General features: G+C 40.3%; 1 protein-coding gene across 1 annotated transcript; it reads right to left on the bottom strand.

Moving 5' to 3' along the window:
- Positions 1-2,903: 2,903 nt before the first annotated feature.
- ckap4 (cytoskeleton associated protein 4) lies at positions 2,904-12,234 on the bottom strand. The gene is made up of 2 exons (XM_084407664.1): positions 11,680-12,234; positions 2,904-4,325 (listed from the first exon to the last, which is right to left on the bottom strand). Exons 1-2 carry the CDS (start codon positions 12,022-12,024, stop codon positions 3,147-3,149), a joined length of 1,524 nt encoding a protein of 507 aa, XP_084263790.1. The 5' UTR covers positions 12,025-12,234; the 3' UTR covers positions 2,904-3,146.
- Between the last annotated feature and the right edge of the window lie 903 nt (positions 12,235-13,137).

Here is a 13,137-nt window from a genome sequence, read left to right as displayed (position 1 = left end):
AACGGATCGTGTACCGACAGGCGTAATGGTGTGACGTCACGTGATAACTATGAATTAACCATACAGTGCGTACTTTTAGGTCAAATAAATTAGCTTATTTCCATTCATCCATTGACCAATTTTCAGCAAAACCTTTACAAAACTATGAAAATCTCTCATCTACACATAAGATGTGATTAAAAGCCCAAACTTACAGCTCAAGTCTACAGTTAACCTAACTTAATGTTAAGTAACTTAACCTCTAGTTAGCCTAACGGTTGAGATGCTAACGGACTTTTGCGAAGACACTAAACCATTTCTATAACTTAAATACTCAACGGAAGCGAGTCATTTACATGAAAGAAAGTCTCAGAAACACTTGTATGAACTATTTGTGTAATTGTATGGACTAAACTTACCTTAAAGTAGTTAAAACAACAGTGAGAGACGGAGTTTCGCTGATTGTCAGTTGAGCTGCTGCCTCGTTTCCATGGTAACGCCCTCCGCTCCAGTTCAAATGCGCGCGTCCATTAAAACACGTAAAAGTCACGCAGCATTTACATAAATTTAGAATTGATGGAGTAAATTATGTGATAATCAGCTAAAATATCCTGAAACTTGATACATTATTAAGTGGATAGTAGGCCTGTGGCCATCGCAAACTGTAAACAGAATGAAAATATAAAAGCATTGAAAACGTAAAACAAGTTTGAAGTAAATTATATATATATATTATAGGCTACATTATAATATAATATATAGGCCTACCTTTAGAAATGGTAAACGTGGTGTAGAAATAAAATAGCAAAAACTACATGATATAATTATGAACATATTTTCTCCACAAATTTACAGATGTAACACGAAGCTTTATTTAAATTATTTTAAAAATGTATGTCAAATCTCCAAAATGTATTTCAATATATTTAACAGTGCTTCACATATGTGAATATATTAATAGTGCTGTTGTTTATTCGGGGTCTAAATTCCTGGTGTTTAAACTACTTGTCTTTGATGTTTAATGTTTTTATGGATGCATAATAGGCATATTTAATGTAGTAACTGTTAACAAATGTTCAGAAATAGGTGTAGGCCTAATAATATTCAGCACAAGTGTTTTCAGCTAATTGAAAACTAGTAATTATTATTTTTATTTAGCAGTTTTGCAGTTTTAAGAAATATAATATTATATAAAAAATATGTAATTTATCAGTGATGTATTTATTAGTGTTAAAAAAAGTATAATAATAAATACATCACTGATGAATACCAAAACAAATCAATCAACCATTTGCATTGTTTGTTTTGTGTGACAAATAGGTTAATTTTATTTAATAAATATGGTAACACTTTCTATGCAGATCATGCTCATAATGAATTATAGCTCCATTTATACTTTTTTATGAGCAATATTACTGTTCTATAAATATATTTATAAAGATTTATTAAGACCTATATATGCATTATGAGATATAGTTAAATTTATATAAATTATTTATAATTCCTTGTAAGTCACTCATTTGCTCTTTCAATGCGCATGCTCATAATCCATTATACACTTATTTATAAGTATTAATTAGTCAGTTTTATGGTTTCATGAATGTATTTAAAAAGATGCATCCTGAATTGCTATTATTTTATTTATGAATGTATTAATATATAAATGCTGTGATTTATTGCGGTCTAATAGTCTAATGGTGTTTAAACTACTGTAATGTACTGGTCTGTCTGACTTTATCAGTCTGTCTGGAAACAGCTGCTACAAGCAAACAGGTAAAGATAGTACTTGTATTGCTATCTTGTTGACTGTGTGCAGTTTTAGTTTAGTATGGGGTGGACTGTTGAATTAAATAACATTTATGACATTTTACAAAATCATTAAAATAGTTTGATTAAAGTTTCTAATCTTAAAACAATGATTTAACTGTACTGTTATGGTGGGTTGCCCACAGTAAACCCTCATGGTGGCCCCACAGTGAAAAACAGCTATGGGCCCTGCATTGGCTAACCCACTGTGTGCCCGTATGGGTTTTTTGCACTCAGTAAATCCTAATGGGGGCCCAATGGGTTAAACTGCTATTGGCCCCGCATGGGCTAACCCACTGGGGGCCCGTGTGGGTTTTACTGTGGGTAAGCCCACATGGGGCCCCAAAGGGTTTGCCCTTGCCCACACTGTCCCACAGAAAACCACACTTACCCACAGTGGGCCCAAACTGGCATGTTTGCTGTTTGTGGGGTTCATTCCGCTGGAAGAAATAGTCCCTGACCGTGAACAGCAACAGAAGTTACATTATTTCTCCATTAGATTGCAGCAAACCCCTTAATTGTTAAAAGGACAAGATATCGGGACATTCAAACTGATATAATATTACGAATATAGGACTGACCTGAAGGAAAATGCTTTATCTACTGTCAATGCAGGTACACTCACTTACTCGATCTCTCACAATACACTAACGTTATAAGCTTCAATGCACAAAATCAATGAGAACATAAGATGTTTGTGTTGCTAAGAGTGGTTGCTGGGGGTGTTGTGTAGTGATACAGAGAACCGTTGTTGGGTGAAGCGGCCATAGTGGATCATCAGAATCAGTGACTGGAAACCGTTCTATAAATCTCATTGGCTGAAATGTACTCATAGTCATATTAATAAATCCATTTAATGAATTTTTAGGTATTTTAAAGACCAAAAACAGGGCATTGAATTATTTTATATTTGTCTTGATTTTAATAGGTTAGCTGATGTTAATGCTCATTCTGTCTTAATTCAAATCTTGAGGCCCCCTAGTGGTGACTAAACAAATAAAACAATTATATGGAAGTGACTGAAATGTGTTAAATGTTCTCATATTAATATAGCCATTTGATGTATTTCTAGGTGTTTCATAGATCATTTGATCAGGTAAAAGATATGAACATAGTTTGGTAGGATTATAAACATTTTATTGGAAAACAACTATCATCCTGATACATTCAGAGACTGAACTGTCACTGAGACGTGCTGTGAAAAACAGCTGAGCTGGTGGAATAATTAAAAAAACACAGTGCAGGTATTTATAGATAGAAGAAACAGCAGTTCACCCCTTCATCATTCCTAAAAAAAAAAGCTTGTTTTTCACATTTCTACCACCCGATCATCCCTTAGCTCTCAGTATCTGATCTCAGGCTCACTCCTTCAGCGGCTCGTCATCTCGAACGGTCTCCTGCTCCTGGTTCTGCTCGTCTACATCGGCTACTCTGGTCTTGAGCTCTGCCAGATCGGCTACACTAGTCTTGAGCTCCTCCAGATCATCTACTCTGGTCTTGAGCTCTCCCAGATCAGCTACTCTGGTCTTGAGCTCCTCCAGATCATCTACTCTGGTGTTGAGCTCCTCCAGATCATCTACTCTGGTCTTGAGCTCTCCCAGATCAGCTACTCTGGTCTTGAGCTCCTCCAGATCAGCTACTCTGGTCTTGAGCTCCTCCAGATCAGCTACTCTGGTCTTGAGCTCCTCCAGATCGGCTACTCTAGTCTTCATCTCCCCCAGCCGGCTCCTCATCTCCTTCATCTCGGCTGTGAGCGCCTCCTCTGTGGTCCTGCAGCCAGCTAGCGAGTCCTCATGTGTTTTCTGCCTGGTCTCGAGGGCGTTGAGCTCAGCTTCCCGGCTCTCCTCCGCAGCCTTCAGCCGCTCCTCCAGCTCGTGTCCCCGCTCCTCAAGCTCCTCCTTCAGCTCGTCCCTCAGACTCTGGGTCTCGGCACTGGCCTGGGTCTGACGTTCACTCAGGCTCTGCAGCTGGTCTGACGCGGCCTGGACGCCGGCTCTCACTGCGCTAACCTCTTCGCGCAGGCCCCCTACGGCGCTCTGCACTAGCGTCCTCACGGCGCCCAGCTCCTCCGACACCGACGCCACCTCCCCGTTCCTCGTCTGCAGCTCGGAGCTGACTGACGCGATCTGCTCGAGCAGCACCGCCACGTTCCCCGCGCACACCTCGCTAGCGGTGTTGAGGTTAGCCACGGCGCTGCTGACGGACGCTAGCTCCTGCGCGAGGAGCGCCGGCGCCTCTGCCTCCTCCAGACGGGCTCTGAGGTCCAGGATCTCGCGGTTACACTGGGCTGCGCGCTCCTCCGCGCTCTGGCTCACGCGCTGCTCCAGCGAGGACACGTCCCGCTCCCGCTCCTCCTTCAGCTCGCGGATGCTCTCTGCTAGGTCCCGCAGGAGCTGCTTCTGGAGCTTTGGGAGCGCCTCCTCCACGCGCCGGGCGTCGGCCTCACTCTTCTGCAGTGCGCGGCTGGTGCTCTCCTGCTGAGTCCTGGCACTGGCCACCGCGCTCTCCACACCCTCCAGAGACGCCTGCATGGTCGTGATCTGGAGACAGAAGAATAGCACACGCTTAGGCCCAAGCGGAAACCTTACGGTCTGTCTCGAAACCTTAACTTCATTATCACTGCAAAGCTGCTTTGAAACAATCTATATTGTTAAAAGCGCTATATAAATGAATGTGACTTCACTTGACTTGAATGCAACACAGAAGTGACTTAAACTGCAGTTCATCCACTGGCCACTAGAGACCGGCTGCAGAAGAGAGTCAATCCCATAAACCCCCATGTTAAAATGCCCAACTTTACAGCAGGAAGAAACATGTTTACAGGTGCAAGAAGTGGTTTTGGTCTATAATAGCTCATTTTGCCCTTTATGACAACTGTGAGGGGGTGATTTTTTTTATAACTCATCCGTTTAAATTATATTAAGGCGAGACACGGCAGGCAAAAACATAGATTTTTCATACAGTGGTCAGTTTTGAGATTGTGGGCTAGTTCTTTCAAGCTGCTATAAAGAAAACGTTGAAAATATACATTAAGATGTTTATTTTATTACATTTTGTTTACTTGCGGCAGTAAGTTTCTCCCAAATTTACCAAGAAGTCAGCATTCCAACGCGACACGCCGAGCTCCGTCTGTTTACTTAAGTCCGTCATGACCGGTGTCGTTGTAAAGCTCTGACGCCGGTTTCACACTGCACGCGTTAGCAGAGCGTAAGCAGCGCAGGAGCAGTGCGTATGGTGACGGGAGCAGGACACGTGCGTTTTGCTTTCACACTAGCGGCGTGTGTACAGACAGAATACTCTATAATGGATAAGTTGGCATTGCTTTATTTCGTTTTCAAATACATTTAAGAGAAAATACTTGTCAAGAAGCTTATTTTACGAATAATTTCATTTATATAACTTTTGGTTCATCTTTGTTTTCATTGTTCGGGCAACAAGTTTGTTTTTGGACATTTGTTTTCTTTTTAAATTGCTGTTGGTCATTTGATTGACTGTTTAAAGCACGATAGATATCATCAATGCGCTTTTTGGGTAAAACTGCGGTGTAGTTTGGCCATGATCAATGCATTGTCACTTTAATTCAGCGTAAGCGGCACAGCAAAAATAGACTGGGCGCCGAAACTATCGCGGCACTGCTGCTCCTGCTCTGCTACGCGCTGCCGCGCCGCCTCTGCGTGCGGTGTGAATGCTCTAATCTGTTAACATGGGCGCCGAAAAAATACGCGCTGCTTACGCTCTGCTAACGCCTGTTTTATGCTTCTGCGTCGAATCGACGGCGTACCCCCGCAGACCCCTCTGCGTCGCCGCGAACCCCTCTCCGACCCCTCCGCCATAGCTCGACGTGCACCTCCAAAAAATTGTAACTACGCGTCGAGGCGACGCAGACCGCAAGGCCTGTGATTGGTCAGATTATACATCATTTCCAGAGTGTAGCTTTTCCGGTTTCCCCCTCCCGCTATACCACCACTGTCTTCGTGCACTGGTCGTACATACCACCTTCGCTGACGTCGTCTTTTTCTTCTGCGATTAAACATTTGCCATAAAATCATTTGTTGTTCAACGTCGATTAGCTCCAGCTGCAACAACACTCTCTCTCTTTCGCTCGCCATTGTCGGAAATGAAAAAGCGGAACCGGCGCACGGAACCAAAACAAACTAGCAAAGAGATTCGCGAACCACACACCCCCCTAGCGTTCTGGCAGTGAAATGCACCGCGATGCAACGCAACCCGACGCAGAACCATAAAACAGCCACGACGCCGTGGAGTTGATACAGAAGCATAATGAGGCCTTAACGCGTGCAGTGTGAAACCGGCGTGAGTCTCCTGCACAACGCTATGTAACCCAAATATGGGCATTTCCTTTCTATCAGTAACCAATCGTGAATGTCCAAAGGGGGATTTAAAGCTAATGACGAAATCTCATTTAGAGCTATTTAACTCTTTAAATGCCGTTTTCTCAAAATGAGTTTTGTGTCATTCTCCAGTACAAACATCTCAGCCCATGTAGCACCTGTGTACACCAAACTCTCCAGTTATACACTTAGCAGTATTCTGAAGATATGTTCAGAGGGATTTGTTAATAAATCATTCCTGGCCTGATTTATTTGACATTTTATTCAAAAAAATATGGCGAAAATTTATTTAAGGCTATGGACAATATATTTAGATTTCCCAGGTAATGAAAGCATATATGCCTAATTTGCATAATTAAACATACATATTTCAAAAACTTGTAATACTTTTTTTATATACTTGTGTAAGTAATCAACTGAGGAAGTTTCATGGTGATATCTGTTATTTAAAATGTTTACCCTATTCACCTGTAGTGTCTTGCCTTAAGCCTTAAAGTTCTGCATAATTAAGGGCGTGACAGGTGGATTGCTGCTGATGTCACTACTAGCCGTTTTTCTGCTGTCTGTTAGCGTCACGTCACCTCAGCTAATCCGCCTCGCTGCACATTTTCGTTTATCCGGGAGATGGCGATGGCCGGCTCCGCCCACTTTGGGCTTCAAAATCTATATTCAGTAACAAACGGGTGGCGTCACGCACACTACACCCAGTGTTTTTACGGTCTATGGTTAAAACTCATCTTTTATCACCAAAATTACATATTTAAATAAAATTCCTTGGAAAAAGAGGCCTTGGAGATCTAGAACATCAGTTCTAGGGAGAACTCTAGGGTTCTCGACTCTCCCCCTTCCCTCGTACTTTGTAACATCTTTCCCTCAAAATGACCCAAAGCCCTAAAATTATACTTAATTTTTTATTTCATTTTGATATTTTTGAATGCAAATTTTTTTTGTTTTTTTTTGTACCTTTACCTTTAAATTACTAGATTTGATCAATAAATAATAAATACATAGTAATTTAAGCACATTCCCCACATTCTTTCAACTTAAATTCACAATGACTCACAATTTCATGCATAACCCTTTTAAAGGCACACTATGCAGTTTCCGCCCCCTAGAGTACTTGTGTTAAACGTTACTGTAGTAAATCCCACTCACGCAGAGCTGTCTCTGCACTTTTCCGACCGCGCTTTCTTGGTTTTCTTCGTCGACGCTGCCATGATTCACATCTGAAATGCGTGCTAGTGTCTTCCATACACCAGCGCGCCGTTCCTGGTAACACTCCTCTATCCCTGAGCCTGCGCTTGTGTGTGTGCTTGTGTGTGTGTGTGTGTGTGTGTGTGTGTGTGTGTGTGTGTGTGTGTGTGTGTGTGTGTGTGTGTGTGTACTCTAAAAACACTGCACGATATTAAGGCAAAATGTGATATGCGATACCTACTTAATGCGATATGATAATGCTAAAAAAAAATATAACTTAATATAACTTAGTAAAGTAAACTTAAATTATCTTTAAAATATATTTACAATTATTTACTAATTATATAACCATGTACGTGTTTCACTACAACTTCTGACAGTGAACATCAGTGTTTTACTGTGTATAAGAAGTGTTATTTTAACATCAGTGTAAACCTCAGGGTTCAGGGGTTTCAGGTTATCCTACATTAGGGTTATTAAACAACACAAACTGAATAATCAAATGTAAAAATAAAACACTGCTTAGTTTTCACTGTATGAATTAAAGGTGCCCTAGAATTTGAAATTGAATTTATCTTGGCATAGTTAAATAACAAGAGTTCAGTACATGGGCATGACATACAGTGAGTCTCAAACACCATTGTTTTCTCCTTCTTATTTAAATCTCGTTTTTGAAAAACACCCCTGAAAAATAGGCGAATCTCCACATAACACCGACTGTGACGCAACAGTCGGGATTATTAATATGTACGCCTCCAAAAATTTGCATATGCCAGCCCATGTTCAAGGCCAGGCGGAACTGCGCAGCCGAATCATCGTCCGAATAATTTTTCTTCGAGAGACATCATGGCTTGCAAACGAGCGAAGCATGGCAGTTGCTCAGTGTTTGGATGTACAAATGAACACAAAGGTATTTTGTTAGTTCCTTCATCCGAGCCTGAAGAACCAGTGGGTTATGTGAATGTCTGAAGTGTAATTGTTCAAGTTCAGACAGATAATCTTTCTCTCAAAGTCGTTCAATACTGTTTATGCATCAGTAAATCAAGCCAGTGACTAAACGATCAACTTCACGTCGTTTCTCTTAGTAGGATGAAAATAATCTTACGGTACTTAAACTGTGATTAATATACAGATAGCGATCAAAGAACAATCCCTTTCCAGTCGCCCAAGCTGTCAATCAATCACACAGCGCGAGTTTATCTGGACACTTGCCAAAACTCGTTATGAAATCAATGACGCTGTTACACTGCACAACGAAGCTCTTACTGTACGTACATCATGTTTGCATTGGTGAAATCATTAGTGAGAGTGCAGAAACTGCGTTGCAATGATAAAATCTTCATTCACGTGATCAACAGGCTCACTGAAGTCTCACAGCAGCCAATCACAGCAGTGGGCGTTTACACTGAAGTCTTACAGCCAATCACAGCAGTGGGCGTTTACACTGAAGTCTCACAGCAGCCAATCACAGCAGTGGGCATTTACACTGAAGTCTCACAGCAGCCAATCACAGCAGTGGGCGTTTACACTGAAGTCTCACAGCAGACACGCCCCTTCAAACAGAGTGTACAAATCAGAGGCTAAAATCAGGCTAGGAAAAATGCCTTTTATTTCTAAATTATAACAAATTTTGATCTAAATAAACATACTAACATTATAAGGGCACCCCAGGAAACATTCTAAAATAATAAAATAATCCATGCTATGGGACCTTTAAATATATCCTGATTCTTATTTAAGCTACAAAAGTTATTCAGCCAAGAGCAGTGAGTGATTTTCTCTTTGTCTTTTGTTCAAGACCCCAGTTATTTAGATAATTTCGATTTATTGTGCAGCCTTATTTTCAACCCAAGGGCTGGGTAAATATAGGACAGAACACGTTGGGTTAATTTTACCCAGCAAATTGGGTTGTTTATTTAACCCAGCATAATGGGTTGATTTAACCCAGCATAGTTGATTCATTTTTACTATAATAATTTTTTTTTTTTTTTTTTTTTTTTTTGTGTAAATCTTTTTATTGGAGAATCAAGAAGTTACTTTTTACAGGAAGTGAAACAGTTCTCCAGTTTTTCTTGGAGCCCTCCGATGAACAATTCAGAATTACCCAAGGGAAGTCAACACTACACTCTAAAAACTGCTGGGTTGTGTTAACCCAATTTTGGGTCAAATATGGTCTCACCCAACGTTGGGTTAAAAATTCTATTTAAAAATGGACAAACCCAGCCGTTGGGTTACATTTTTAATGTAACCAATGCAATTTGTCCATTTTTAAATTGCATTTTTGATTTTGTCCAAAATGCAATTTGTCCATTTTTAAAGTGCATTTTTTAACCCAACGTTGGGTGAGACCATATTTGACCCAAAATTGGGTTAACACAACCCAGCAGTTTTTAGAGTGTACATAGTTTGTGTTAAAGCATATTAAAAACACCACATAGACATCATTAAAAACTTGATTTTCACCACAGGGGGACTTTAAATGATCACATAATACTTTCATGTTCAATGGGTCATTTCAAATTTTGTCCAGTGATTGAGTATGTTTACTCAAGCTGCAGAATCCATACAATTTAATTAATTAAAACAAAACTGATTAATTAAAAAACTAAACCATTAACATGATGTCATGATGGAACCCCTCAAAGTTCTATATATGATGCGCCTGACGGAACCCTTCAAGATTCCATATAGAACCTTCTCTTCCAAGAGTGTAACTCCTAAATTTCTGGTTTAACTTGAAATCAACACTTTTATTTGTATTGATTTGACGACAGTAACAACACCTAAAAGTGCCATTGTTTGAGAACTTAATAGTTCACCTATAATAAAAGCTGTCGATGACATAAAACCTTTTATAATGATGCTTAAGCTTTAGTGTACCAGAGCTGTTCGTATATTTAAATACAATACATTATTGTTTTAATCATTTTTATCTGTTTGTTTCCCAGGGAGTATCTCTACAAAGAGGTATTTTGTGGTTTAGGTGTGCATATATACCGGTAGGTATATATTATATTGGTTAAAAGTGTTAACCAAAGGTAGGTTGGGTTGGTAGATTTAGAGAAAAGCCTCTCTAGAGACCTGAGATGCAAATGATAATGATAATTTGCATCTCATATGCTATATTCTCTATGCAGCATCCATGTTTTGGCTGATTTGTTTTGTTTTTTTTGGACTGTACCTATTCAAATAAACCAATAAGTAAATAAAAACGATGAATTCGTCCTCAGTCATGTCGTTCCAAACCTTTACGACTTGGGAAAGTAGAGAAGGGCAGTCGTCCGCTGGTGCTTTACTGCTGCATGTGGAGTTTGAGCGTGAGTTTTCCACACTCTTCAGGCTGATCTGACTTCAGTCTCTAGAGCACTTCCCCCGGGCCAGAGGAACCTGACGAACCTGATCGAGCGCCTCACAGACACACACACACTCCAGAACAGATCTATTACAGGTGAGGATGAGGAGACAAATGCCTAGTCTGCTTTAAATCAAACACTCTCTAAACACTGATCCACTTCCTGTTGTGTTGGACACTAAAAGTCATTTAAGCTGCACTGTCAGCCAATCACAGTTGACCACATCATCCTCATCAATCAGAAGACACAGTTCTCTGTGTGTGTGTATTAACCCCAGTTTACACTAACAGCTGCTTGTGTGTGTGAGATTGATCTTATGAAATGCACACAGGAAACTACATGAGACGATGAGCTCAAGCTCTTCTACTAGACCACATCTGAATCTGACTTATCAAGTTTATTCAGTTCAGTCAGTGTTGCTCCAGCTAACAGGGAACGTTCTCTCAACGTTACGAAAAAACGCTCTTCCAGTAAGGCTAATACAACGTTTATTCAAAGTTAATAATGAAAACATTACCATTCATGGAGCTTTTGTCTGAAACGTTTAGTTGGACGTTCATTTGACGTGTTTTAAATGTCACTACCTGTTTCAGAACGTTCTAAGAACATTCAAAAAGTAACATTCCATAACGTTTGCAGAATGATACAATGGAATGTTTCCATTAAAGTTTAGTTTTGTTAATCCAGTAACGCTAATAGAACGTTTGTTCAAAAGTACCTGTTCCTTAATCATGTTCTAATGTACACATTAGTCACCATTCATTGGAGCTACTAACTTTACTTGTTTTAGAACATTCAAAAGTAACATTCCAAAACTTTTTACAGAGTGATACAATGGAGTCCTTTAACGTTCGCGTAACCAAGAAAAACAATTTAAAAATTAACGTTTTAGTTAAGGTAATAGCGATCCAATCGCTCTTGGAGCATATTTTGTTAGCTGAGTGTGTGTGTTGTTTCCCCAACGGGAACGCGACTGGATGATGAAGTCCACTAACCTGTGTGAACGCGTTCTCCACCTCGCGCGCCGCCGCGGCGCACTTCATCGCGGACTCCTCGTTCCTGACGCTCGCGTATCTGATCTCCGACAGCTCGCGCTGGAAGTGCACGGACGCGAACACGACTCCGGCCGCGAGCGCCAGGTAAAACAGCGCGCACACGCACTTCATCAGCATCGATGTGTCGGACCCGGAGCCGCGGCTCGCGAGCGGCGCGTTCTCCGCCTTCGCCGCGACTTTACTCGCGCTTTTCCTCGGCGCGTCATCAGGCTGCTGGCTCGCGACGCCTCTGTCGCTGCTGGAGTTCGAGTTTGAGTTGTTCTTGCTTCTGTTCCTCGCGGTCATCGTTCCGTGTGCGTTCCACCAGCGTTATGTGACGTCACCGAGCGTCGCGTTGCGTCCGCGCGGGATCTGCTCTCATTCCTTCACTCACTGGATTAGTTTACTCAACTCTCCCAGCCGATGCGTTCACACTCGTTTGAAGGGCGCGAGCGCTTCACGGTTAACCCCAGTGCTGTAGATGATGATGATGATGATGATGAAGGCTGTCGTGTTGTCGTTTGCTCCACCCTTCTTCAGACGTGGCACTGATTTTCCTCAACATCTGCATCCACCCATCATGTCCATTACGTGTTTGACTTTACAGGCCATGCAACGCATAGAGTCTTATGTTTCAGGATTCTTTGATGCATAGAAACTTGTAAAAAGAACATCAGTTTTCATAAAAACTTTTCTAATGAAAAAAAAACGTAGATTTTTGGTCATTTTTGATAATAATCATACTCCCATACAGAATTAGGATTAGAAAACAATAAAAAAATACAAGGACAACTACGTGTGTTTTTAACATCAACTCATCAACACTATTTAAGCAATTCCAACTTAATGTTTTTAAGTCATACGAGAGTCAACTTAATTCGACTTAAGCCGGTTTAATAATTTAAGTTGAAATGACTTGTACGGACAGTTTTAATACAAATTTAAGTTATAGTTGAAATAGGTGGGATTTTTTACTCTTAAGCATATCAAATAGTATTATTTCTTATCATACATTCAGGATCAGTAAACAAAACATACTGAGTTATACAAACACTTCTTATCTATTATTCTCTAATTTATTAATTTGTACGATTACAACTACGCCCTGCGTTATATAATTTATTATTTAAATATTACTTTATATAACGTCGAGATTTAAGAAGTGAGAGAAATTCAGTGTCAAAATAAGGATAGGGCAGAATACCATTGGCAAACTTTTTTTATGAATGAAGAATTTGCCATATAAAATAAAGAAATTAACAATGTACTCTAGTTTTTTTTTTTTTTATATCGTCATTATAATAAAACATAATGTCTTTTAAACTGAAAGAATGTGTCACAATGGCAGAGTCAAATATGTAAGAGCGTTGTATTATTTTTTTTTTTAAATATTACTTTCTAGTGACGTTTATGGCGTCG

The sequence above is a fragment of the Rutilus rutilus genome (assembly GCF_951802725.1).
Source record: "Rutilus rutilus genome assembly, chromosome: 4".
NCBI classification, from domain to species: Eukaryota; Metazoa; Chordata; class Actinopteri; order Cypriniformes; family Leuciscidae; genus Rutilus; species Rutilus rutilus.
The sequence above is the reverse complement of the archived record's forward strand: the minus strand, read 5'-3'. Positions and strand labels throughout refer to the sequence as shown.

Coding starts and splice junctions, on each gene's coding strand:
- ckap4 (XM_084407664.1), bottom strand. CDS start 12,024: ATGACCGCGAGGAACAGAAGCAAGAACAACTCAAACTCGAACTCCAGC. Junction 4,326..11,679: donor TGGAGAACGCGTTCACACAG/GTTAGTGGACTT, acceptor TTCTGTCTCCAG/ATCACGACCATGCAGGCGTC.